Genomic DNA, 26,333 nt, shown 5'->3' with positions numbered 1-26,333 from the left:
ACCTCTCCCTAAATTGTGCATGTGCCGTTGGCCTTCCTTAATCTTCGGTATTTGTGCTACAGCAGATTGTCCTTTTTTTTCCTCTCTTTTTTTTTTTAATTTTATTTTCAGTGTTGATGCAAATCCCTAATGTATCCCCCTGTGTTCTAATCCAGTTTCCATATTCTCTGTGATGTCTTTCCTTATCCTCATTTCCTCATTTCCTCCTCTGCTTTCCATCAGCCTCCAAAAAAGATATGGGATTATACTCCTGGAGATTGCTCTATACTTACTAGGGAGGATAGAAAGGTAATTCTGTCTCACATATGTTGTACCGCAGTATACTCTGTGTGTGTGTGTGTGTGTGGTTTTTTTCTCTGACATCGTTTGGGTTTTATGAGTGTGTGGGTGATGACTCTAATTTTTTTAATTTGGCATGAACTCATTATCCTAACAATTAAGTTGGCCAGTAAATTGTTTCAATAAACAGTCCTTAAAACATAATCTGCCATAAAGCTGAGTGGTTGTTTTGCTTTCTTGGCCTGCAATGATAACTGTACTAACAGCATATTGCATCGATGTTACAGTATTATCTGTTGTTTAGTTTTTGTACAGGTGGGTTTTATGATACTTGTGGTTTTTACAATTACATTCCAGCAGGCCTGGCGCATCTCTGAATGTAAATGTTAAATGCCTAAAATCATTGCATCTGTGATTATTGAAAAGTGATGAATTTCTGTGTCTTATCTGTACCATCTTTGTCTTTTTTTTTAATAAAAAGGCTCTTTTATTTCAAAATTAACATTCCTTTGTTTTCCCCTAACCCTAAGCATTATTTTTCCCATTCTTCTTCTCCTTCTTTAACCAGACTGATCTAGAAAAAGACATTTACCTCTACCAGACTGAGTTAGAGGCAGATTTAGAACAAATGGAGAAGCTTTATAAAGCACCAGATAAAAAGCCACCGAAGGTATTTCCGCTTCTTTTCATGCTGCCAATTCCTGTTTCCCAACTCTCTGCTCTCTTCTATTCACTGCTGGACGGTTATTAAATGAGGCTCGGGTACAGAATGCCCCAACCATTCTGATTGCATGGCTTGCTGTGTAGCTGTCAGAAATGATAAAACATGATGCTGAGAATCTGGCTTGAAATCCATTTCAGCTACAGTGTTTCCCCCTCCCCCTCCCCCTTTTCTAGGGTTTGTGTAGAGTTTGGTGTCTCTACAAAAGCCCCTCACTATTTTTCACATGAATAGGCAGCAGCAATCGGCTTGAAATTCTTGGTTGACGTCACGTCACCATCTTGTGCCTTTCAAGCAATCTGCCTTCCCACATTTTTTCACACATACCCCACTCTTATGTCAGGACGCTGTGCCCACCCCAAGATCTGGATTTTTCGCACGAGATTTTATGCAACTGTCCTTAAGCTGCAATTGATGCGGCCTTCTTGGGCAGGGCAGCCATCGCCGCTGTTCTGATGAGAACTAATCCTAGACTAGAAAGATTGATTCGGTAATGCTCCAATTATTATTATTATTTTATTTTAAAGCTGCAATCATTTTGATTGGGACTTGAAAGCTGCTCTTTCAAAGGCCTCATTAGCTTTTGTATATCGTCTGCATTTCTTCCAGTTTATGAATCTATATATGGGGACAGGGGGAGAGACAGACTAAAAGGTAAACAGTATTTCTTCCAAAATTGCCTAGGACGCATTAGCTGGATTAAAAGTGAGCTGATGGGAGCTGGCTTTTGCTACTGAACCTGTGCAGCTGGCATTGCTCCTTAAGGAAGGAACCCGGGCTTAGCCATTTCTTTTCTTCTTAGCAGGATGATACTGATTTGAACGCTGAGGAATGTATTATGCTGCAGAAATGTGATGTACCTTTAAAGAAAACGGGGGCGGAGGGTGTAGGGGGAAAGCCTTGGGAAATAATTATAAGCATGTGTCTCCTGGTCCTGGCCCAGCTGGTTCTCTCTTCTAGCTTTTGGCTTTATTCACAATGACTCATTCGCAGACAATAGAGTAGGCACCATGAAAAGGCATCGGCTATGCTTAAAACCTGTTGCTGCCCCGAAGGACCCCAAGAAAATTGTTGGTCTTCCGCAGAGACATTGACGTATTAGACTGCATTTAAACTGAAATCTCAATGTCTCCCGAAGACCAATATAGTAGTCTCAATGACTTAAGCAAGCCTTTTTCCTTTCTCTGCATCTCTGTGTATCAATGACTTCTTTGTTTGGACTTTTGCAGAGTACAGCAAGCAACACTCCTCTGGAAACGTCCTCAGACCACTCATCCTAGTAAGTTTTAGAACCACTTGTTTGTTTTGTTTCACAATTATGGGATTTTTCTGTTAGGATGTTGGAAGTTGTTCTTTCAGGTGACACATGCAGATAATTTTAGCATGATATTTGTGCATTAGTTAAGGGTAGAAGGTCGGCTATATAGTTTTGAAGTAAGTTGGAAGCTATTGTATCATTATTGTTTAGTGGTACCCAAACAAGAAACGATCATTGTTCTACATGCCTTCTATTTAAAAAGCAAAGAAAACTGTAACTCTTACATTTAATGTACAAATAATTGATCATGCTATATGGGCCATGCTAAGATTCTCTCTGACACTCATGTGAGATGAGTTAAAACCATAAGTCCTGTCCAAGGGTCACAGTGCCATAAAATGTCTAGTCATTTTGATTGCAAATGTTCCAATGAGTGGTCCCACCTCCAACTTTCTAGGCAAAGAAAGCAATTAAATAATTCTCAGACTACAATTTTATGCTGCTGTTTTAGAGGAAGATTCAACAGGAGATGTGCTCTGTCCAAATGTATTGCAGATGGAACCAGTTTACTGTAAAAGTTGGACGGAAATTCCAGAGCCAGATGTGCCAATTTACCACCACTGGGGATCTAGCACCTCCCTGTTAACCTGTTATTCTCTTTAACTGAAACAGATGTGTAGTATTCTATCTAGGCACAGTTATCCAATCCAGATGGATGGGGAGTAGGGACGAGCATGTTTTCCCCTCTGATGTCTGCAAATTTCATGTATATTCATCTTCCTTGACTTTTTATGATATGTGGTTTTGAAGTTCTATACAGTTAGTTTTGCAGAGTTCCCTTTTGCCTGGGTTCACTTTGCAAAGGAACTTCCTTCCATTATCATAATTTGGAAGGTGTCCTGGCCTTATCAAGTCCATTATTTCATGATTTTTTTTTAATTTTTATTTTCGCAAAGGCAGGGTAATAAAATTAAAGGACATCAGAGTGTGTTGCAAAATATACGTGTCACTTATGTTTGCCAATGACTGGTAAGGATTCTGAATTCCTGACTGCCCTCAAAGAGTTCCAAGTCTTGTAAATCTTCCCTTTCATCAGATTACCTTGACTGCTACTTTCCTGGATCACTTTCATCATCTGAAATCAGTATGCTTCATTCTTCCATCAGGGCCCTACCCAATTCTCACCAAAGTCCAAGGAAACTCCACCATCGACTGCTGTAGGAGTTCAGTTGGGCTCTCCATAAATAAATGATATGCTCATTATTGGCGACAGCAGTGAACCAAAATTCCTGAATTTGACCTCCGTAGAACTCTGTGGAGTGGTTATAATCTCATAATTACCAGTTATATAGATTAAGCGTTTGTTTCATTCTAATTTTTTAAAATGAATTCTGTTTAATCAGTTTCCCATATGTATCTATTCTCCTCACAATATTTACTGTGGGTACAATGGTCAAAAGTCTGTGTACACATTAATATGTGAAGTTATGTCGATGTACATATAATTACATTGTATTATGTAGATACACCAAGGCTAGATTTTCAGTGAAGGCACGTCACTTACTTCCACCACATCTGTGCCTGTTTAGATGACTACCTCCAAACATTGCGCCCACAGTAAATGTTTTAAGGAAACTGAGAGCTGCCTGATCTTTTGTTTCTCAGCTCATGGGGTGGGATCATTCCTTTGAAATTTCCATGCAAGGGGGAAGGTATTCTCTGCACATGGATCTGCCCCTGTGGAAGAGCATGGGGGTGCTACCTCTAGCAGCACAGGCTCCCCTCTCTTCCTGCCCCCACTGAAGCACTTGGGAGTCTGTGCTGTGGGAGGGGAAAGAGGATGGAGGACGGGATGGGTAGCCTGGGAGGAGTCGCACATTGTTCCCCTTCCAGCCCTGTGGAGCTTAGGTGGAAAAGGTAATGCTGCCTGGGGCTTTATCGTCCTTTCTTGAGAGCCACTCCTCTCCCCTGGGTGACCATGGGCCAGAGGAATCCTTTGTAGTGTGGCTTCAGTGGAGCAGAGCTGTCATGGCATGGGGATGCTGCTGGCTGCCAGATCCAGAGTCATAGCGCCTCCATGCCGATGGCTCTGGCCTCCCAGGGATACTGGATGCAGGCCCTGCAGCCTGTTTCACAGGGTGGGCAATGATGGGGGAGAAGTCAACAATGGGCCACTGGGAGTCTCCCGAACACTTCCTCTCCCACAGGTGTTTCCCCAAGAGAGGATTGCCTGGGTCACTGGTCTTTAATTACTGGGCTAAAATATATCCTGCTCCCAGGTCACGAACCTCCCGGGAGTAAATATCAGCCTGTAATCACTGGGGCTGCCCATTTGGGCTCCTCAGGAACCTGACTCAGGCTGCATAGTGCTGTGTTTGTGGTACCCATTCCGTGGTTCTGGCTGTGGTTCCCTTTGAAGCCAATAGGAGTTTTGCCTGGGAGCCAAAGAATTGTATTTTGCTTTTCACTAGATCTGTTATTACCCCAGGGCCCTAACTAATGGGAGATCTGGTCTTCTCATGATCTCCTCCCCACTCTAGGAACTGAAATCCCATGAAAGGACCAAATGTCTTGTAATTCCAACTCCATCAATGGCTTTCTGAGTCATTGAAAGAAGCTGTACCCATCAGGTGCCATGTCCCTTCCAAGTAACCAAGCACACACATACATCTGTTGGTATGTTATTGCTGCTCACACAAATCAGATATACATCTGAGAATCATGGGGTCTTAGCCAACTTTCAGATGGTTTCCTCAAATCAACAAATGATTTGATTTTTTTTAAACTTACCAGGACATACTTTATCCCCAGTATAGCTTTGTTATAATAAGATTTCATCTTATTATTATTGTCATTGTGGAGTGTCTAGCTGAAGATGCTCAGGCACGAGGGTTGACAACTTTCTAATTGCACAAAACCAGACACCCTTGCCCCATCCCCTTCCCCACCCCTTCCCTGAGGCCCTGTCCCCTACCCCGCCCCTTCTCCAAAGCTCTGCCCTCCACTCACTCCATCCCCCCTCCCTCTGTCACTCGCTCTCCCACACCCTCACTCACTCACTCATTTTCACTGGGCTGAGACATGGGGTTGGGGTGTGGGCTCCGGCTGGGGGTGCGGGCTCTGGGGTGGGGCTGGGGATGAGGGGTTTGGGGTGCAGGAGGGGGCTTCAGGTTGGGGCAGAGGGGTTCGGAGTGTGGGAGGGGGCTCCAGGCTGAGGAAGGGGGTTGGGGTGTAGGAGGGGGTACGGGCTCTGGGCTGGGGTTGTGTGCTCGGGGATGGGGCCAGAAATGAGGGGTTCAGGGTGCGGGAGGGGGATCCAGGCTGGGGCAGGGGGTTGGGTGTGGGCTCCAGTTGGGGGTGTGGGCACCGGGGTGGGGCCGGGGATGAGGGGTTTGGGGTGCAAGTGGGGACTCCAGGCTGAGGCCGAGGGGTTTGGAGTGTGGGAGGGGGTTCTGAGCTAGAGCAAGGGGTTGGTGCACAAGAGGGGGTTCAGGGTGCAGGCTGCAGGAGGGAACTTGGGTGTGGGAGGGGGTGAGGGGCTGGGGCAGGAGGTTGGGTTGGGGGGTGCAGGCTCTGGGAAGGAGTTTGGGTGTGGGAAGGGGTTCAGGGGTGGGGCAGGGGGTTGGAGAGCGGGAGGGGTTTCGGGTTACGGGCTCTGGGCAGCACTCATGTCAGGTGGCTCCCCGCAAGTGGCGACATGTCCCTCGGCACCTAGGCAGAGGTGCGGCCAGACGGCTCTGTGCACTACCTCCACCCGCAGGCACTGCCCCCACAGCTCCTGTTGGCTGCAGTTCCCGGCCAGCACTCTGGGTGGGGCAGCATACAGAGCCCCTATTGCTGTCCCTATGCCTAGGACCCGAGGGACATGTCGCCGCTTCCGGGGAGCTGCACTGAGCCAGGTAGGGAGCCTGCCAGCCCTGCCAACCGGACTTTTAACGGCCCGGTCAGCACTGCTGCCAGGGTCCCTTTTCGACTGGGCGTTCTGGTTGAAAACCGGACACCTGGCAACCCTATCAAGCACTGGTATCAGATGAGATCTGCTCCTGTGAAACACACACCCTGCTTGATTGTTTAGCATGTCTTCTGCCTCTGGAAAAGTCATTTATACTGTGGCAATGTTGACCTTTTGTGTCTGGGAGAGAACAGTGAGCTGTAGGAATAATACTATATGGGAAACTGCTTCTAAGATTCATGCCTTTAGGGAGATTCCTTAACCTTGGCCTGCATGGAGTTCTAATCAATCACTTTAGTTTCTGTTGGCCTAAACAAATGAAGTCATGTCTATTTTTAAAATAAATCTCACAGTCTAATGCCAGGGACAGAATTCTGCTCTTACACCTGCCTGGCAGATCTGGACTCCAGTATTCTGCTCTTCCTACAGGGGAGCTCTGTGCATGTGGACAGAAAAGAACGTAAGAACTGAGATCTGCCATGCAGGTTGGGGCAGAATTTAACCCCAGGAATATACTTTTTAAATTTGAAACAGTCTATGCTATTTGTGAATGGCAGGCAGCAAGGAATAGTGGTTAGAGCAGAAGCTTAGGTGCTGGAAGGTGTTTTTTGTTCCCAGTTCGGCCACTGAATAGCCTTAGGCTATGTCTACATTAACGTGGTAAGTCGACCTGTGCAACACTGCTCCAGCTACATGAATAATGTAGCTGGAGTCAACATACCTTAGGTCGAGTTACGGCAGGGTCTGCCTTACTCTTCTTATCGGGGGTAGAGTACAGGGGTCGGCTGGACAGCGATCCGCAGTCCATTTGGTGGGTCTTTACTTGACCTGCTAACTCGACCGCCTGTGGATCGATCTCAGAGCATCGATCCCATCTGTAGCGTAGACCTGCCCTTAGACAAATCACTTACCCTCTCTGTACTTCCATTTCCCCATCTATAGAACACGGGGATAATAATTCCCTGTCTCTCAGGTGTGAAGAGAGGTGTAGTTTGTACAGCCCCTTGAGACAGTGGAATGGAGGATGCTATAGCAATGCTAAGTATTTCAAGTGTGATTTCAATACATACATGGTCTTCAGCTAGAAATCTTACCTCAGCTGTATTGACATGCAGAGGTGTAAGAATCACAGGCACCGCTAAGCATGGGTTCACGAGTGATCTCCTCTGACCTGTTCAGATGCTCTCTAAGCACATAGGAAGAGAGAGAAATCAGTCTCTCTTTCTTTTCTTTTTTAACCCATTTTCTAGCTCAGCATATTTACCCAGCTACCAGGCAGCAAGGAAAGAGCTGGAACCAGCGCCAGCAGACACTGCTGGCTTGGAGAATGAAAGGCAAATTTACAAAAGTGTGCTGGAAGGTGGTGATATCCCGCTGCAGGGGCTAAGTGGTCTCAAGCGTCCGTCTAGCTCTGCTTCCACTAAAGGTAGGTTAGCGGAGCACTGACCCCTTCCCTCCATTACACACGGTGAGGTGGGTGAACCACCAAGTGGGGTTGGGTCCTTATCCAAACCTAGTGAGATCTACCTGTCATTCCTCTCTCTTTCACTGCCTTTCATCCTCTTTTCTCTCCCCACCCAGCCTGGCCATGCTTTCCCTTAACCCTATCCTCCACCAACTCCAGCTTACCAATAGGGTCAGGACTCTTCCCTTTGCTTTCCCTTATTTCTGCCTCCCTCTTTCCAACTGTCAGCCAACACCACCTTCCCCTTTTTCTTCCTCCCCGCAGTACTCTGATGTCCTCTTACTGCCACCCTCTGTTGCTGCTGTTCCTGATGTGCAGTCTGATCACGCCAAGCAGTGTCTGCTGGCCTGAGCACGTCTGCATTATTTCAGTGCTATGCACTCTGGGGCTCTCCTGGCTCAAAGAAGCATGGGACGCCTCTCGACCTGGCAATTGCCTTGGAGCCCATGAGATACAAAGAGAGCGGCCAGCCCAGCAGAGACTGGTGACACTGTTGAGCCTCTGCCTTGGAGTTTGTAGCATACTGGGACAGCCGAGGAGCCTGATGCATCTCTGAGCTGGTTGTAAGCTAAAAATGGCTGGGGGCAGAGGAGCTGGTTCTTTTGTTTTCCAAGCCAATCCTCCTACAAAATAGCATATCACACCTAGGAGTCTCTGTCTTCACCTCCCAGCTGCTTTTAGCAAACATAACTGTGCAAACGGTGCAGAGAGCATGCTCAGCCAGTTCCCAGCAAGCACAACTGCTGATGGCCAGCAGACCTGGTCCACTTGTTTTAGTGCAGACGCTCCCTAACTTGCCTGACCCTGGCAGGAATAACTTATTTGGCAGCTGTTGTGTGGGCAGGGCCATGGTTGGTCTGATCACTGGCTCACAGTGAGGCTGCTTTTGCAATATTAATCCCTCTGCATCCTTGCTAAGGCCCACATTCTGCTAGATGCAGAGTGCCTCCTGCATGGTGTGGAGGATGCTCAACACTTGGCAGGATTGGGCCCTACAAATGCTCCGGGCCTGAATCTGGACCTTCTTCTGATTTTAGAAACTCCGCAGCATTGCAGAATTTAGCTGTATCTTTGCACTCGCTTTTATAACATGGCTTGTGCATTGTCTCTCTGCTTTTCTTTCTTTTGAACACCAATTTTTTAAAGTGCATTTTGTGACATCGAAGCATGTTATCTCTCCTATCTCAATAGCTTTCAAGCATTTAAGCTAACAGGTTGTATTTATTTTATTCTGCATGCTTACCAGTGGATCGTAAAGGTGGGAATGCTCATATGATTGCACCCTCTTCAGTTAATAGCCGAACCTTTAATGCTAGTCATACCAGTATGTTAGGTCATGCATGTACACATAAGAAGCCCTTATCAGCTGCAAAAGCCTGCATTACTGAAATCCTCCCTTCCAAATTCAAACCCAAACTAGCTGCTCCTGCTGCTCTTGTGCAGGACACAAAGGGTATCCTGCTGCCTCATGAGAAAGCACAAAGCTGTGAGAACCTTCGTAGCTCCAGTGCCTTGTTTGATAACAAAAAAGCTTTCCTGGTCAATGTAGGGGAAAGTGTAGAAAACCTTCTAATGCAATCGAAGCAGGAGTATGTCACCAAATCCAGCAGCACTCTGAGCCTGCAGGAGTACAGCACCAGTTCTAGAAAGGGCTACCTTCCCAGGAAGAGTGGGATGGAGTTTACAATGCTGTATAAAAATATGCATCAGATCAACAGGTCCAGGATCCACCTGGGCACCATCTCATCCTGCAGTGTGAGGGATATTGCATCCCAGTTTGAGAACGAGCTGAGGGACAGGAGTGAGCAGAGCCCCAGTGGGGAGAATTCGGAGCAAATCCCCAAAGACACTGTCTCATCCCGCATCACCGCCTTTGAGCAGCTGATCCAGAGATCCCGGTCCATGCCAGCTCTCAACTTCTCCAGTGGGCAAAGCAAATCGCCCACCTCTCCCCAGTCTAAGAGCTGCCTGAGCTCGGCCTATTCAGCAGAATCCCTCCTGGAGTCGCCAAAGCCAAACCAAGAAGAAAAGGATGCTGCCAGCATGGCCAACAACTCCTCTCACTCCTGCAGTAACATGGAGGACTTGGCGTCAGATCTCAGTGACATTGTCCCCATGGACATGCTCTCGGCTTGCACGGACGAGACTGATCTCCAGTCCAACGCATCCAACGACAGTGGCGGCAGCCTCAGCCATGCCAACGGGCCCCAGAAATATAAATTAAACAAATGCAAAGGAGCTTGCCCAGCTTCCTACACCAGGTTCACCACCATTCGTAGGCACGAGCAACAGCAAGCCTCCAAGAATCCCAGTTCCAAAGGGGATGCCCACGGGGACAGGCACGCGCTCCCGAGAAATGTTTATCTGATGAGCCCGCTTCCCTTCAGATTGAAAAAGCCCTTCCAGCACAGCCCCAGAAAGACTCCTCCCCCGGATTGCCTGGGAGTCCCACTAGTATATAGCACTGAGAACCAGAATAATGCAGCTCAGCCACGAGGATGCCAGGCGGAAAAGAGTCACCACTCCCTGCACAAACTGTGCTGTGAAGACAGACCTCTGGCCCCCAAGCGCCTGTCTTCCTTTGAAATTGTGGAAAGACTTAGCCATTTCCCCAGCATGGAATCCAGTCCAGAAAGTGCCATTCTCCGAGCTGATACGCCAGACTCCTTTAATAATGGGAATATTGTTCCATGTGCTTTCTATCACAGCTTGGATAGAAACAACAACCCGCAAAGCGAACTCAGGACATACCTTGGAGGTGGCTTTTTGTGTACTTTACCACTGTTACTTTATCTGTCTTCCCGTCTTCCCACTTTACTTTTTTCTCCGTATTTTTTGTTGACCCGCCTGTGCATCACCCAATGCTCATTTTCCTCGTGTGTCTGATGTCCTTTGCGTGTCTTGCTTAGCATTTTTGTTCAGAACTCGTTAACAGCTGCCATCCAGCTCAGTTTGCCTTAAAGGCAACTCCTAGAATGTGAAAATCTTGCAATGAGATATTCTTAATCCCATACCACTTGCATATGTGTGAATAAAACACATCAACCCAGTTAATTTGGTTTTCTAAGGAGCAGTTCCTCCAGGTCTAATTGTGTCTCTCTGTTTCTGAGTGTGCAATCATGTTTGTATGTGTTTGCATGGGTGGTGACAGTAATATGCTAAATCATATTTCAATGGCAGCAAATCTTTTCTTCACAAAGTCTTTTTATGTTTTTACTCGCTTTCCCACCTTTGTATTATCCTTTGTTTCAATCTGTGTTCTCAAGTACAGCCCAAAAGGGAAAAAAAAATTCCAAAACATTATCAATATCTGACTGAGAATTTGGTCAACTGAAAATCCTTTCAGCTGTAATGGAAGCAAATTGTAGTGCTGTCAAAATATTTTTTTTCCTTTCTGGTGACACAAGATAAGTCCATTTGTTTTTTAACTGCCTTGTGTTGTTTTGAAGTAGATTCAGAATCACCAAGGCATTTTGCACCAGTCGATTACATGGAAACTCCAGAAGAAATTACTCGTAGACGTCATGATGATAAAGAGGTAAAGCCCTTCCTTGTGGTTTAGAAACATTTCTAACAGCTAAATATACAGGAAGTACACCATTTGCCCTTACATAGCCTCTGCATCTCTGTACCTACTTATGGAGGAAGTGTTATGTAGTAGTTAGAACAAGGGACTCCAGATTTCTATTACTGCATCTGCCACTGATTTGCTGTACGACCTTGGGCAAGTCACTTCTTGACCTCTCTGTGCCTCAACTTACCCAGTATTTAAATAGGGAAAATAATACTTACCAACCATGCAAGGATGACATGAGGGGTCATTAGTGTTTGCAAAGTATTTTGAGATCTGTTAGAGAAGTACAGTACACCCTCGCTCTAATGAACCTGTTGGAATTCAAGCCTTTTGTTCATGATAGCCAGGGGTTCATTACAGCGAAAGGACAATCAAAATGAATGATACACTGCTGGAGTAAGTTAATGAAGTGGCCTTAGATGAAAGTGTTCGCTACATTAATTTATTATTAATAATGATACCTGAGGCTAGGAGTCAATCAGGGAGTGTGAGTTTAGGTCACATCTGTGACTTCAGCTGTGGGTGTCAGGGCTCCAGGCAGTCAGCTCCCACAGGAGTGGGACTCCAGGTAGTTGGCTATGAGCCCCGCACAGTGGGGCTGGGGCTCTGGGACTGTAGTTGGGATCAAGATACCGGGTTCGTTATGGCCAAAGGTTCGTAATAATGAAGGACGATATAGTAAGGATGTACTGTGTTGTTATAATTCAGCAGGTGTGCTTTACAGGAGGGTAAAGTGGTCTTTCTATAAGCTAACATGGTGTCAGCAAAGTCTCTTCAGCCAAGCATTAATTAGTAAAGACAAGATTTTCAAAAGCAACTAGTGATTTTGGGTATACCCAATTTTGGGTGCCCAATTTGAGACATTTTAAATGGGTCTCATTTTCAGAAAGAGCTGAATATTCCATCTCTGAATACATTACTGTGTTTCTGTTTGGCACCCAAAATTCACCAGCCCCTTTTGAAATTGTTGGCCAGTATATATACAAACTAACATCATAAGGGAACCACCCAGTCTTTCCAAACACTGGCTAAATTCGATATTGAAGAAAGATACAAACTGTTGGCACTCTGGGAAGTTACTAATTTTAATTAGCCACCTATCTGCTTCTCTGAAAAGCCAGTGACTTAAACTGGGGGATATTTTTTCATTGAAGAATCATGTTATATTCTGAGTTTGAATAATTTTAACATGTTGCTTTGAAATATTTTTAAGCCCTCCTTTTAATTTCTGTGCAAACACATCTTTTGCTATCTCCTCGCATTGTAAAATATATGAATAGCAATTATCTGAATTCATTGGCACTTAAGGCCCTTGGGTGAGTTAGTACAAAGCTTGGACCCCACTCCTGCAGTCAGATCCAGGTGGATGGACTCTTACGCCCATGGAATGCGGGATCAAGGGCCCTCGTTTCCACTAATCTGCCAAAGGATGGGGAAGTCGGAAATACTTTGTTAGAGAGAATTACTTGTTTTACTAGATGATGTTTGTTATGTGAGCCATAAGCAACTAGAGAGAGATCTGCAAAGTCACAAAGGGCATTTAGCCACTCAACTTCCATTGATAGTCAATGGGAGTTAGGTGCCTAAATGACCATCTGGGCCTGATCTAAAGCTCACTGAAGTCAGTGGAAAGACTTCCTTTGACGTCCATTGGTTTTGGATCGGGTCCTTGGTATGCTGAGTTTTTTCATTGTAAATGATCCCATTAAGAACTACCAATAATCTGCTTTTAAAAACTTAAAAACTGTAATGGAATGTATTTTATATGCCAAGCTAATCAACTGGGAACCATTGTGTAGCTGATAGAATTGATCGTGTATATTTCTCTAAAGCTGCTGCTATTTGCCAGCACCTCTGAAGTTCTTTATTAAAGTCACATTTGCTGGCAGTTTTCAAATGCCCTAAACTAGATGATTTACTGCCCATTTTATGCAATTTTATGGCAGAAACTTTTAGAGGACCAGAGACGACTTAAACGTGAGCAAGAAGAAGCTGATATTGCAGCTAGAAGGCACACAGGGGTTATTCCAACGCACCATCAGTTTATCACTAATGAGCGGTTTGGGGACCTCCTAAATGTAGACGATACAGCAAAGAGGAAATCTGGGTCAGAGGTCTGTTATAGTTACCTCAATCTGCTGCTTGACCCAATGCAATATTCGCCTCTCACAAAGTTGCGCTTTAGGCCGACATTAGCTCTCCAGAGAATGTTTTATTTTTTTCCCATTCTGGCTTCATTTAGAATTGCTTTGGCTCTTGTGCCTGGTAAATTAATTGATATCTCTATACCAAGCTGTATATGTTAAAGCATGCCTGCTGAGAATTGCTGGTGCACACCTGTGATGCATGCGTTTAAATATCAGCTACTTTTAGTGAATCAAAGGCCTTTTACATCCCTTGCATCAGACTGCTACATTGTCTTCTTGTCTGTGCCTTATGCTTAGAAACTTCATGTCTTGTTGATCCTGGTCATGTGACAGTCCTGTATTTTTGTTAGAAATAGATTATGCTGTTCTCCTTCTTTTGAAAGACGCTCCATACTGCTCTAGGAAAGAGTTGGAAGAATTCCCAGCATGTTTCCTAAATATTACATGATTTAGTCCCTCTAAAAGAGACAAAGGAGGAGATGCTTTTCAAGTCCTCCCATGGCACTTTTCACAAGAGTTGGGGTGTTTAGGTGGCCACATGCCACTTCCCGCCTTAAAGCGTTGTGTATCATTGCTGTGTGCTGTTAAACAGCTGCTGTATTTCACCCCAGAGGTGGCTGCATTTCAGTGATGAGTGAGGTGGTTCCTGTGTGCAGGACTAACTTTTGCTCTCAGTTGCATGGGTGTAACTGAGGCCAGAAATGAACCCATTGTTTTTAAAGTGCTTTGGGATCTTTCAGAATGAAAGGTGCCATGTGAGTGTAAGATATTCATAGAATCATAGAATATCAGGGTTGGAAGGGACCTCAGGAGGTCATTTAGTCCAACCCCCTCCTCAAAGCAGGACCAATCCCCAACTAAATCAATTATTAGTTATTATGATTATTATATTACCAACAACTATAATTATTTTATTTCTAAAATTGCTAATTATTTTTATATTATTATTTTATTGCCATAGTGGCTTAAAAATTGTCAAAATATTTTAGGACCATTTTAATCAGCCAACAAAATCACCCCCTAAAAGCTGTCGATAGACGTGCTCTTAACACATCCTATTTACCTTTTTAACTAACTTGAGACAGTTTTAGACACATGCTTATTTTTCTTCAATTCCTCCTGGCCTTTGTCTCTTTCCTACCAATTGAAACAGTGACCATAGTAGCACATGGGCCACGGTGAAGGTGGACAATAGATTTTCAGTGGCGTGTGAGTCCCATGTGAATATCACCCTATTGCCTTCTGCTGGCCAGCAAATTTTTCCTTTATCCAAGGGGAATTTGATCCTTAATCCACAGACTCATTGTAGTTACTGGGGCAGTTGTCCGGTTTGACATGGTCACATGTTTAAACATTTACTTCCGTTAAACTCCCCGCTGTAGGGCTTTCCTTGCCATTGGTTACATTTATACCAGAAGGTGGCACTTGGCCTATTGAGGGATAAGTTCTCTCAGATCCACAGAGCGGATCTGGACTCTGGGGCAAGAAGCATGCAGCAGAATATCTGAACTAAGATCTGCTAGTTTCACCCCCAGATTTGTGCTAGTCTTTGAAAGGGCTGGGAAGCATTTCCATAGCCTTTTCAGTAATGGGTTGAAAACATAATTGTTGTTTTAATTTGTTGTTTTCAATCTTTAGATGAGACTTGCTAGAGCCAAGTTTGACTTCAAAGCACAGACACTAAAGTGAGTATATCTTGATATTGCTGTTTCTATCTCTCTCTGTCTGCTTTTTCTGCATATCATGCAACATTTAGGATGTATAATAAGACTGATTAATGTTTCTGGAGTGTGTCTCGATCCAGTCATTCAAAGCAAGTCCTTCAAGTCAGTAGAGTAGCTTTGTATACTCTGTGCATCTGCTCCCCATATGTCTTTGAGGCAAACCCAGTTGCTTCACTGAAACAAACAAGTGTTTGTTCCTGCTAGCCCCTCCTGGAGGGTGAGCTGGATTCAACTCCACTTCATCCATCATAAGCCGAGTTGCCAGTTGTGTCCTGCCTGCAGTATCTTTATTACTGGTGGTGTTTTAACAGGCAGGAAGAACCTAGTTGGTTGCTCAGATCCCAGCCTGAGAGAACAGTGTTTTTCACCTGCTCACTGTGTACATTTGATGTTGATGTGGCCAAGAGAGAGAGGCGCTTGTGTCATCCATGTTAGGAGAGGACAGGGTGGGTTTTTGTCATTCACTGTTGGCTGGCCCATAGAAGAGGTTTGAGAGTATGATACAGCTGCTCATGATGGGAGTTAGTCCTTTTGTTCAAGCTAAAAGTTCCTGCTTTTCCAGCTGAAGTTTCCAAGTTCAAATCCCACTGCTGGTCCAAGCAAAGTCCGTAATGCTTGCAAAGGCTGGCTGGCCTTGAATGTCTTGGAGTGTCATATATATAGTGCTTCCATTATCAGCAAATTAGCTTCCTCTTAAACTCTCTCAAAATGGTCCTGTCCCACTTATCTCCTTGTGAAGTGAACAAGTGTGCAGGCGAAATGATTGACCCAAAGTAGGAAAGTGGGCACTGCCAGTGGGCAGCCAGTGGCTAGTGCTTTAACACTTCCTTGACTTTCCTTTCCCCTGCTTGTGAAGGGGAGCATGTTCAGTGAGGTCTGGCCACACCTCCTTTGTGGAAAGCCACACCCATAATGCACCCAGACAGTGAGCAAACCTTGGTATCTCATAGTAAGAACAACAGGGTAGCATCTAGATGAGAGGGTTGAGTGTGATTTATATGCTTCTTCCGAAACCCACCTTGCAGCAGATGGGTTGTTAGGCACCACCCTGGAAAGTGTGAGATACCCAGCAGGTATATAGGATGGCACTTCGGATGACCAGGGTGAATATACACAGCCTCTCTCTCCTGCAGTGAAATTCATTGTGCTTTGTTTGTGGACAGTATTCAGTTCAGCTGTAACCAATGTGTTGTTAACAGGGAACTTCCTCTTCAAAAAGGAGACATTGTGTACATTTACAAGCAGATTGACCAGAACTGGTATGAAGGAGAACACCATGGCAGAGTCGGCATCTTCCCACGCTCCTACATAGAGGTACCTCTTTCCTTTTGAAATGCTCTCATTCCAGAGCCACAGCTCCTCCTGAGAGCAACCCGCTTGTGGGCTCCTGATGGGTCATTGGACTTCATTTCTTTCTTTCAGCTACTTCCGCCCGCTGAAAAAGCCCAGCCCCAAAAGCTTGCCGCAATGCAAGTATTGGAGTACGGAGATGCTGTTGCTAAATTTAACTTTAATGGGGATACTCGAGTGGAAATGTCATTCAGAAAGGTAGGACCCTCATTGGGTGAAAGCATTTATCAAAACAAACCAGATGGTGCATCATTTCAAAGGAGATGATCCACTAAAATTGGCAACCATTTTGTGCATGTTAGAATAATCTAATTAGCTTAATCTAATCCTTGGGGGTTTTATTCAGCACCCATCACCATAGTTGATTGTGATGAGTGTTTTGCAGGGAGGCTGTCTATATCCAAGAAAGCACGCGCGTGCTATATTCCCACTCCAGAGGGACTAGCATGGGTGCCGTGCTGGTGCTGTGGTTCTGCATGCTAAATTAGGCCTTGAGGGACACCTGTTTAGCCCCATTATCATCACTGGGGTTGCATGGGTGTAAAATCAGGTGCAGAATGTGACTCTGCACTGGGAACATTAACTTTCCATTGATGAATTACTGACTAGCTTGTTCTCCCATAGCATTGCTGAGCCAAACCAGCTCACAAGAGTGAACAGAAGTGAACACATATCTGTGTTACTGTAGTGCCCACGTAAGGCAATGAATGCAGACAGGGAGTAAGCAGGTGCCATTTTCACAGTCACTTTTCAGAGCAGAACTAAACGCATTTATTAAAGTACCTTAAACAGCAAAATTTCTCCATCTCAAACCTGGCAGATGGTTGCACGTGTGTTGATATTAAAATTCCATGTTCCCTATTGTCTTTTTCATTTTATTCAAGGTTGGAGCTTGCAGTTTATGATCAGGATTCAAAAGTCTTTCTTGTGTGTTTTGAAAGCAGAACAGAAGGGAAGAGGATTGGGGGCAAGGCTTGGGGACTCTGCTCTGGGAGTCACACAATGAGATCAGAACCTCAGCTTTCATATTAAAAAAATGTTTCTTGCATCCTGGATGCAAAGAAACTCTGTTAAATGTGACCCAAGAGTAACTGCTGCCTGCCTGAGTCTGCAGACAGCCTGAGCTAGCTTCAGGACAGGTGAACCTCCCCAGTCAGCTGAACTCAGAAACATGCTGCCATGTCAAGGAGGGTGGGGCTACATGCCACAGAGGGCTTGAATTCAACTGGGGCGAGGGCTCTCATCTCCTGTGCTGCAGGTTTACACACTGGGTTAGCATCAGTGCTATGTGATGGTTCTCTCCTGCAGGGCGAAAGGATCACGGTGATTCGGCGTGTTGATGAGAACTGGTATGAAGGGAAAATCTCTGGCACCAACCGCCAAGGCATCTTCCCTGTCACTTACGTGGACGTGCTCAAGCGGCCACTAGTGAAGAATGCTGTTGATTACCCTGAGCTGCCGATGTCTCACTCACCTAATCGCAGCACAACGGCTTCCCCGCAGGTACCCAGACTGGATGTAGCCAGTTACTAGACCTTACAGAACAATAGGCCGCAGTCATTTATGTGCAGGAAGAAATCCCCAGCCAAGGTTAGGGTGTACTGTGCAGCAGCACCATCTGTCCCGTCCAGTTTGCTCCCATTGTACCGGCCCAGGGAAAGCTGAGCCGAAGGGGTTACACTTCGTTTACCAGAAAGACTGAGTGGCTGGGAGGACTGGGACAGAACAGAAAGCATTTCATCTCTGATCACAGGTTGAACCTTGGCTAGGTTGGCAAGGATAGCAAGTTGAGTGAATTTCAGTGCCTTTGTGGGGATAAATCAGTGACTTTGGTCCAGTTTGATGAGACCGGTGCCTACGCAAGTCAAACCATCACTTTGATGGGCATCCTGTTTGATTAAAAGGGTATTGAGACAAAGGGGTCAGCGGCAGTCCTTCCATCAATTTCAATGGGATTTAGATCAAGGTCTAAATTATCCCTCCACATAGCAACTCCAGCTTAGGGCTGAGACAGCTAGGCAGGACAGTGTGTCGGAGGCCTGAGTTACCATTGCCCATGCTGTACATGGTCAGTAGCTAAATGGAAGGCTTGAGTCTCTAGGGCCTGCCAGTCTGACCCCTTTAGGAGCGCAAAACTGGGGAATTAAATTCATCACAGAGACAGCGGCCGGTGGCAGTTTGGGATTGCAGTCTGTCCTGTTTGTAGTGGCAATCTCAGATCCAGAACTGGCTGTGGGGCTCTATAGCCTTTGATACATTTCACCCTGTGCCTGCAAACATTTTTGCTTTAAAGTTAAGCACATACATGATATGTGCAGACGCAGGGCCTGAGTCCCTGGGTGAAGGAGGGAAGAGAAGGTGTTAGCTGGTTCTGTTCAACATACACAACAATACCTTCCAGTGCGTAATGCTGGGGAAGGAGAGTCAGGAGGTTGGGGCATGCAACAGAGACTAGAGAAGGATTGGAAATTTCAGGGCTACAGTCAGTGTCTTTGTCCTTGTCTTCCTTTAGTGGTCTTATTAGCAGGTATTTCTGTTCCTTGCCATTAAGTGAAGAGGAGACAGTGCTTGCTTTCTTGGGGTTCCCTGAAAAAGTGAATCTCAACTTAGCTTCAGTATGTGTGGGCCTGGCACATCCTATGTTGCCATGGCATGCCTGCTGCCGCCTTGCTGCCAGCTTTTCCCTTGGTTTGGAAGTCCTGTACACACCCTTTCTTTGTTTTTTCAGCAGTTCTGTTAATTCTCTCAGTAAAAGCAGTTGTTTTCTTCCTTTCGTTCTTGTTTCCTGCAAAGCATGGCTGGTGCGCACATATGATCAGGGAAAGCTCTAAGCCCATCATGGCCAAGAGCCCTGCACCCCCACACAAGGGCAGAGTTCAGCCCATCTTTGTTCCAGCTTCATAAACCTAGAACTTGCTTTAAAATCAAAGAGCCAACTCCCGGGATGCTCCCTGCCTTGTAGTAATGCTGGCTCCTTCAGCAGCCCCACGGCTCCAGTAACTGAGGGGCAAGGTACTACTCAGTGTGAGTAAGGATTCGCAGTCTGCATGAAGCCCCCAGCGAGAGTTTATCCTCCATGCTGTGTCGCCTGCTTTCCTGCACTCACTCTTCATTTCCCCACTGCCTTCACGTGTGTTTGAGAATTTTGTACTTTTCCTTGTCATTTGGCTTATTTCTATCTTTTTTTCCTTTTCTTTCCTTTAAGTCTCCTGGCTCTGAGCTGCTCCATACACCAACTCCTCCACCTTTGCCTTTCTCACGCCACACCCTGTCTCCAGAGGTGCAGGCAATCACCACGGAGTGGATTTCCCTGACTGTGGGAGTGTCTCCTAGCAGTACTCCTGTCATAACCCCTGCATTGCCTCCTGTCCCCGAAGACTGTCTCTGTCCCATCGACTATCTCTCACCCTCAGCTGCAGCCAGCCCCTCCCCCTCTGTTAGCCTTCACCATTCTAACCTTTCGGGCTCCTCCACGCCACTGTCCATTATATCCACACTGCCATCTTTCCCCTCCAGGCCACCGTCCTCTGCTCACGCTTTCAGTCATACCACTCCGCAAAGTGAAGAAAAGTTTGTTGGCTGCCCTCCCCCCAACCTGAGCAGCTGTCAGACCCCTCACTCAATTGTTGGGAGACCCGAGAGCTTCCTCTCTGAGCTCAGTGACATCATTGGTAATCAAACCAAGGTCCAAAATAATAGAGAAGGCTGCAGAAACAGTGAGAGGGAGGGTTGGAAGGAGACAGACAAAGGCTCTAATCCCATGCCCGAGACCTCTGTGAAGGGTTGCCTGAAAACATCAAATCTAGACAAGAGTATGAGCCCAGAAAAGAGACCCTTTGCTTCCTTTGGGGAAAGCCAATTATGTCAGGAGCTAATCACTACTGAGCAGGGAAATAATGCTGAGAAAAGAGGCACAAGGACAGGTGAACTGAGAGAGATTCGAAGCAGAGCAAACAAGGTACTTCTCCTGCATGTGTATGCTATTCTGAAACCCTACGCTTACTTGTGTGTTCAAATCCTTACTGCTCAGCTGGCCGCACAGAGCCAGTAGCTGTTGCCTATCCCTTTATGGACTGTAGCTAGCTAGTGGCTGTTAGCAATACCGTCTCCAGCATGCAGAGGGCTAAAATGGCCTAGAAGTGGATTCAGCAAGGATGTAGCAAGAGTTAGTTGAGAATAGGCATGAAAGTAGGAATTGCCTTGCCAAATATTCCAAAGCCTCGTCTAGTCTGCTATCCTGGCCCAATCAGTAGTCATTACTAGATGTGGCAGAAGAAGGCATAACACAGCCTCCATGCAATTCACCTCCCTGTACAAAAACAATGGACTACAGGGAATTCCTTCCTTACCCTAACTAGTGATCAGTTTATGCCCTGAAGCATAAATTTAATCCTAGTTAGAGAAAGCACCTATGCTGTTCTCATCCTAATGGAGCCTGAGGTGCTGTGAACCTCTAGCCGGGGTCTGTATATTTGCACAGCCACCTAGTTAAAGTGCAGGAGTCACTTTTTCTTGTAACAAACTCAGTGGGCCCGATTCTCATTTACCCTACACGTCCCTTTATGTAAATGTCACTAATACCCACTGTAACACCCCTTTACACTGCCAGAGTGGGATAAAAGGACTTTAGTGCAAATAAGAATTAAAGCCAGTAGTGTTTTCTCCCAAGAGTGAGTCAGTTATTTAAAATTATATATACACTTCTAGCTGAAGAGCAAGCTATGCTCCATGAAAAGGACAGAGGAATCTTAGGGGAGCTCTCAACTAGCAGGAGGTGGCATAGTTGGCTTCAGCACCCCCCACTCTGCCAAATCTCGACTCATTTATGGTCCCTTGGAGACCATAACCAGCTGGAGTAAGTTACAGATGCCCCCTCAGTTGTTCTTGCTTACACCCAGGCTGTAGCTTTGGCAGCTTCAAAATGAGAGGTTTGGAACTGACTCCTTTCCCCTTTCCTGTATCAAGATGATCTTGATGCAACATAAAATCTGGGTCAGAATTAAACAAGAGAGGGAAAAATGCCTTCTGAGATTGTGTTCCATGCTGCCAAATTATATTTTTTAATATGAAATTAACCAGGATCTTAACCAAAATTGTATCTAAGCTTTACAAAAGCATATAGTTTAGCATCTTTATGTATTGCCAGCAGCTTAACAAAAGCTTAACATTCTGCGTATTTTAAAATGCAGTACAGTTGTAAGCAAAGAAGGATAAGCTAGAAAGGTGTGTTGTCTCGTGCATGGAGTGATGTTTGCAATGTGTGCACCAAATTTAAGTGTATATATAAAGGATGCTCGTATCACAAAAGATGATAGCAGTGATTCTGATAAGAAATCATGCATTTCGCTGACCAACTTTTCTTTCCTTTAAAAGACTGCAGACACTTCATTCTCTTCATCTGCTCTTCTCTCTTCCTCTGCACTTTCTTCCTCTGCTGTCACAGTACAACCACCTCCTAGACTTACACGCAGGGTCAGAATGCCCCAGGTAACCATTGTTGGTGATAATTATTCTATGGCTTGGAGCTGTTTCCATCCTATTGTCATTAGTTTGTCATGTGATTGCTTGTCCATATGTTGATTTCACAGGTGAAGTACCTCTGCTGTCTTTAATACAGTGAGCCTGTTAATGGGTTATTTAAAGTTAGTTCCAGGCACTGTGGAAATGATGGACTAAGCAGCGTGGGTGAAATCTTCAGTGGCTGTATGTCAGTGTAGCTTTGTTGAAGTCAATGGAACTAAGCTGATTTACACTAGCTGAGGCTCTGGCCCTAAGTTCCTCTGAAGTGTTAGCTTAGGACATATTTGATCCTGTCAGATCCTGAGTGCCTGTAGCTATGGTGAATTTCAGTTGGAGTTGCTGTGGTCAGTCCCTGGAGGAATCAGTAGCCTAATTAGTAAGAGCAGTGGTGGATTACTGCATGGGCCAATGGGGCCCGTGCCCAGGAACCCCAGCCAATTTATGGGCCCCCTCAGGAGTGCTGGAACTCTGGCCCCACCCCCAGCTTCTCCTCTCCCCCCACCAAGGGCCCTGCTCCTTCTCTTCCCCTTGAGGCTCCACCCCTGGCCAGGCTGGAAGCTGCCCAGCTGTGGTAGATAGGAGGGTGCCTAAATTCCCCCCTCCACACTCCCCCACATAGAGCTCTCCCAGGCACCTCTTCCCCTGCTCCCCTACCCCCTGCTCCCATCCCCACCCGCTGAGTCTCCTCCCCTCACTCCAGACTTCCGCCCCATTCCCTGGGCTCACCCCATCGTTCTCCAGGAGACTTGGGTCTCAGGTTCCCCCCGCAGGTCTCCCAGGCCCCAAACTTGCTACCCTGGGTTTGCTGGAAGCTGTGGTCTCCATCAGCAACCACAGTCTGCCTCTTGGTGGCAGTGCTCAGCCATGCCCTGGTACTGGCACCTCATCTGGGCACAAGATGCTCATGCAGGGGATGAGGACGAGCAGCATCTGGGCTGGAAGGAGCCTTTGCAAGGGCTTGCCTTGTCCCTTCCTTGCTCGGTATTCTCTGTCAGGGACTGACGCTCCTTCCCTGTGCTCCCGCTGAGCAGGACCTTGCGGCTCCCCATGACAGCACCAGCAAACGGTGACTCACTGCACAGCTCTGTTCTGGTGAGTGACGGTCAAACCCACCTCACGGGGTCCTGTACTCACTTATTGTCTCAGTGGCACGAATGCCTCAAACTCCCCAGGAGCTGGGAGTCATGCGAAGGTATTCCCAGCCTTGTAGCATCACCAGCAGGAATGATTCAGCAGGCCACATCCTGACCTCTGGTCCCCACACCAACTGTCCTGTCACCTTCAGGTCACACCCTCAGGTGACCCATGTGCAGCCACATCCTCCCCTTTCCCCATCACCTTTGGGTCCTGCCCCCAGGTGAGCCCCACACAGCCCTAACCCCACTGCCTTCATTAGATTGCCCATGTGTAACCAAGAGTGCTTGGTGAGCGGGACTAGCCTCTGGTTCCCTCTCCCATCACTGGGCTGTCTATGGGGCTCACAGGAGGTTTTGTTTTCCTGCGAGCCGGCAGCTCTGACTGTTACCTCCGAGGGGCATTCTGTGCAGCGCAAGGGGGCTATTCTGCCAGAGGTACTTCTTGCTGCTCACTGCAACCAGCTGGAGCACCCAGGGAAAAAAATTAGCAGGTGCTTTGCAACCACCAGCAGCCTCCCCACCCCCCAGTGCCTTCCACCCACCGCGATCAACTGTTCTGCAACATGCAGGAGGTGCTGAGGGGAGAGGGAGGCGCGGGAAAGGGGCCCACTCAGGGAGGGGGTGGAACTGGGTGAGAAGAATCGGGGTGGGGGATTGGGGGAAGGGGGCAAGGCCTGGGTCAGAGCAGGGGGTTGAGCACCCCCAGAGGCTGGAGGAAGCTGGCACCTGTGCACTGTGGGGAGCCCCAGACCCTCCACCTGCCCTGGGCAGGGGGCCAGCGTGCCCAAGAGTAACCCCCAGTCCGTGTCCCTGCCCCCCAGGGCCCACCACCCAGGGTAGGTGGCCCGGGATCCCTGGGAAGCTTTTGCTACCGTCTGTCTCCCACTTCCAGCCTGGCCAGGGCCTTGGGGAGGAAGAGGAGGAGCAGGGGGTGGGGCCCTGTACCTGGGTGTGGGGGGCTCAAATGTTCTTTGTGCCCAGGGCCCCAGTAAATCTTAATCCATCTCTGAGTAAGAGGGATGTAATGTATCAAGAAGATGGTTTTATAGAGGTTGTTTTTTATTTGCTTCCAAAAGTTACTAACCACCTTTTTCTGGTATGGGCCAGTAAAGATGGGCTCAGGCTGCAGCGTTCAGAGCTGGAGTGGGAACACTTAAAGCTGTTAGGACCTGTTAGAACCTGGAGTTCTGGCTCAGCACATTAGGAAGGTAGGGGGGCCTTGTAAACTTCAGGATCAGATTTCAAGTGGCCCAAAGTTAGGGGCATGGGGTTTGTACGTGTTTGCATCCAGAGTTTTGGATCTGGCTTACATCTGTAGGACAGTGGGTGGCTAATTCTGTGATTATTGGTTTGATTGCTTTGTGTTGAGGGGAGAGTGTTTCTGGCATAGTTGCTAATGTCCAGCCTGGTTTTTCAGCTGGTTCTGTGGCACCCACTAACACTCAAATTCCCTACAAACACTACCAAAGGAGCCAGTGTTAATACTGTTGTAACATAAACAGCTCAGTGTCAGCACTGAACAGCTGATACCCCCTCCTCTCTATTCCTCCGAAAGGAGTAAGAGGTATTCTAGTCTGTTTACACATCAGTATACTTCCAGCTCACTTCCACTGGCTGGCAATGTATGAAGGAGAAAGCACACTCTTTGCAAAGGCTAGTGTGGGGTGCTGGTTGTTGGGAAACAATCTTGTTTTCACCTGTAAAGTGTGCAAATTTGATCCAGAATTCATGGATGGAGTATGAATCTGGACACCTGTTGCCATTTTTAGTCATTTCCCTGATCATCAGCTGCTCTTTGAGGGTGAAGTATGGAGTTTAGCCTATGATTTGCCCTTCGCTCACCTCTGTCCCCATTTCCCCTGGGGACAAGGACTTTAAATGGGCAAATGTTCATTAAACAGCCACCGTCCCAGTCCCATCCCCCAGAATTTACCATTTTGATTTAGATTCCAAGTACCTGGCCCTAAGGGTGGGTTTGTTCTAGTTCAGATTTTAAAAAATCAAAATTTGCAATTTACGTGTGGGTTTGTGTTTTCTCCTGGCATTTAATTCACTCATCCCTACTGGGAGCTGTGTGTGTGTGTGTATGTGTGTGTGTGCAGGGCTGTCCCTAGGGAGGTGCGGGGCCCGGGACATTAGAAACTTAGCACCTATCTGCCGGGGGGTGCTCCCCTTGGCTCCGCCCAGGCCCCACCCCCATTCCACCCCTTCCCCCAAGGCCCCACCCCAACTCTGCTTCTTCCTGCCCTGCTTCTTCCCCACCCAGTTCCGCCCCCACCCCTGAGCACGCTGCACCCTTGCTCCTCCCTCTCCCCTGCAGTGCCTCCTGGCGCTGCGAAACAGCTGATCTGTGGTAGGTGCTGGGAGGGAGTGGGAGGTGCTGATCGGCAGGGCCTGCCAGTGGGCAGGAGACGCTGGGGAAGGGCGAGGTTCTGTTAGGGGGGCTCCTCCTCGCTTCCCCCTGCTCACCTCCCTGTTCGCCTCCTCACCCCGCTCACCCATCCACCTCATCTCCCCACCCGTGGGCCCCCACAAAGCGCAGGGCCTGGGGCAGGCGCCCCAATTCACTGTACCCAAGGGATAGCTCTGTGTGTGTGTGTGTGTGTGTGTTTCCCCATGTGTATGTGAGAGAAAGAGAGAGCGAGAACAGGATGTGATCACAAAATGATAAAGCTAAGGATGCACTTTTAGACTAAACTCTGAACTGATGCTGTTTTATTTATGATTTTCTGCCCTGCTGATAATATGACTTTGATGTCCTTTTCGGGGGGTTATCAAGCCAACATTTTTATTCCATATGCCATGACAACTACAGCATTGTGAGGATCAAGTTAAAATTATGCATTGCATTATGAGAGGCCTCAACCTGCCCTCCAAGTTTGTGGGCAGTTACTTAGGGTGCAGTTAGCACATTTGTATGCACAAATAGATATCCCATTACCTGAATGGCTTGTGGAGACACTGTTCGCATGAGCAGAATTGTAGGCACCAACTCATGGGCCAGTTTCCAAATCTGGCCTTCTATTATTTTTAACTGAATGCTAAAAGCACTAAGTCTTGTCCATGTGAGGAAATGTTCTGGCGTTCCTATACTGGTATAATTATAAAAGTGACATAAGTAAAACCGAAAAAAGGCCACTGTTGTTCTGGATCAGTGTCCACAGGTGGGAGTTATACCAGTAGTAATGATGGTATATATCCTCATAT

General features: G+C 46.8%; 1 protein-coding gene across 6 annotated transcripts in view; it reads left to right on the top strand.

Moving 5' to 3' along the window:
• SORBS1 (sorbin and SH3 domain containing 1) overlaps positions 1-26,333 on the top strand; it is a 262,246-nt gene that overhangs the window by 218,998 nt on the left and 16,915 nt on the right. For 5 of the 6 annotated variants that reach the window (XM_084635573.1, XM_084635571.1, XM_084635575.1 and 2 more), the window contains 10 exons: positions 223-288; positions 848-949; positions 2,230-2,279; positions 7,461-7,636; positions 11,128-11,213; positions 13,196-13,363; positions 15,035-15,081; positions 16,320-16,434; positions 16,543-16,668; positions 17,779-17,973. In XM_084635573.1, the coding sequence (XP_084491699.1) occupies positions 223-288; positions 848-949; positions 2,230-2,279; positions 7,461-7,636; positions 11,128-11,213; positions 13,196-13,363; positions 15,035-15,081; positions 16,320-16,434; positions 16,543-16,668; positions 17,779-17,973 (1,131 nt within the window). Of the gene's footprint in view, positions 1-222; positions 289-847; positions 950-2,229; positions 2,280-7,460; positions 7,637-8,921; positions 10,434-11,127; positions 11,214-13,195; positions 13,364-15,034; positions 15,082-16,319; positions 16,435-16,542; positions 16,669-17,778; positions 17,974-19,675; positions 20,429-21,843; positions 21,958-26,333 lie in introns of all 6 variants that reach the window. The other variant, XM_084635576.1, reaches the window with a different exon arrangement.

Source organism: Lepidochelys olivacea (assembly GCF_965140295.1).
Source record: "Lepidochelys olivacea isolate rLepOli2 genome assembly, chromosome: 7".
Classification (NCBI taxonomy): domain Eukaryota; kingdom Metazoa; phylum Chordata; order Testudines; family Cheloniidae; genus Lepidochelys; species Lepidochelys olivacea.
Note: the sequence above shows the minus strand (reverse complement) of the source record. Positions and strands in the feature narration are given on the sequence as shown.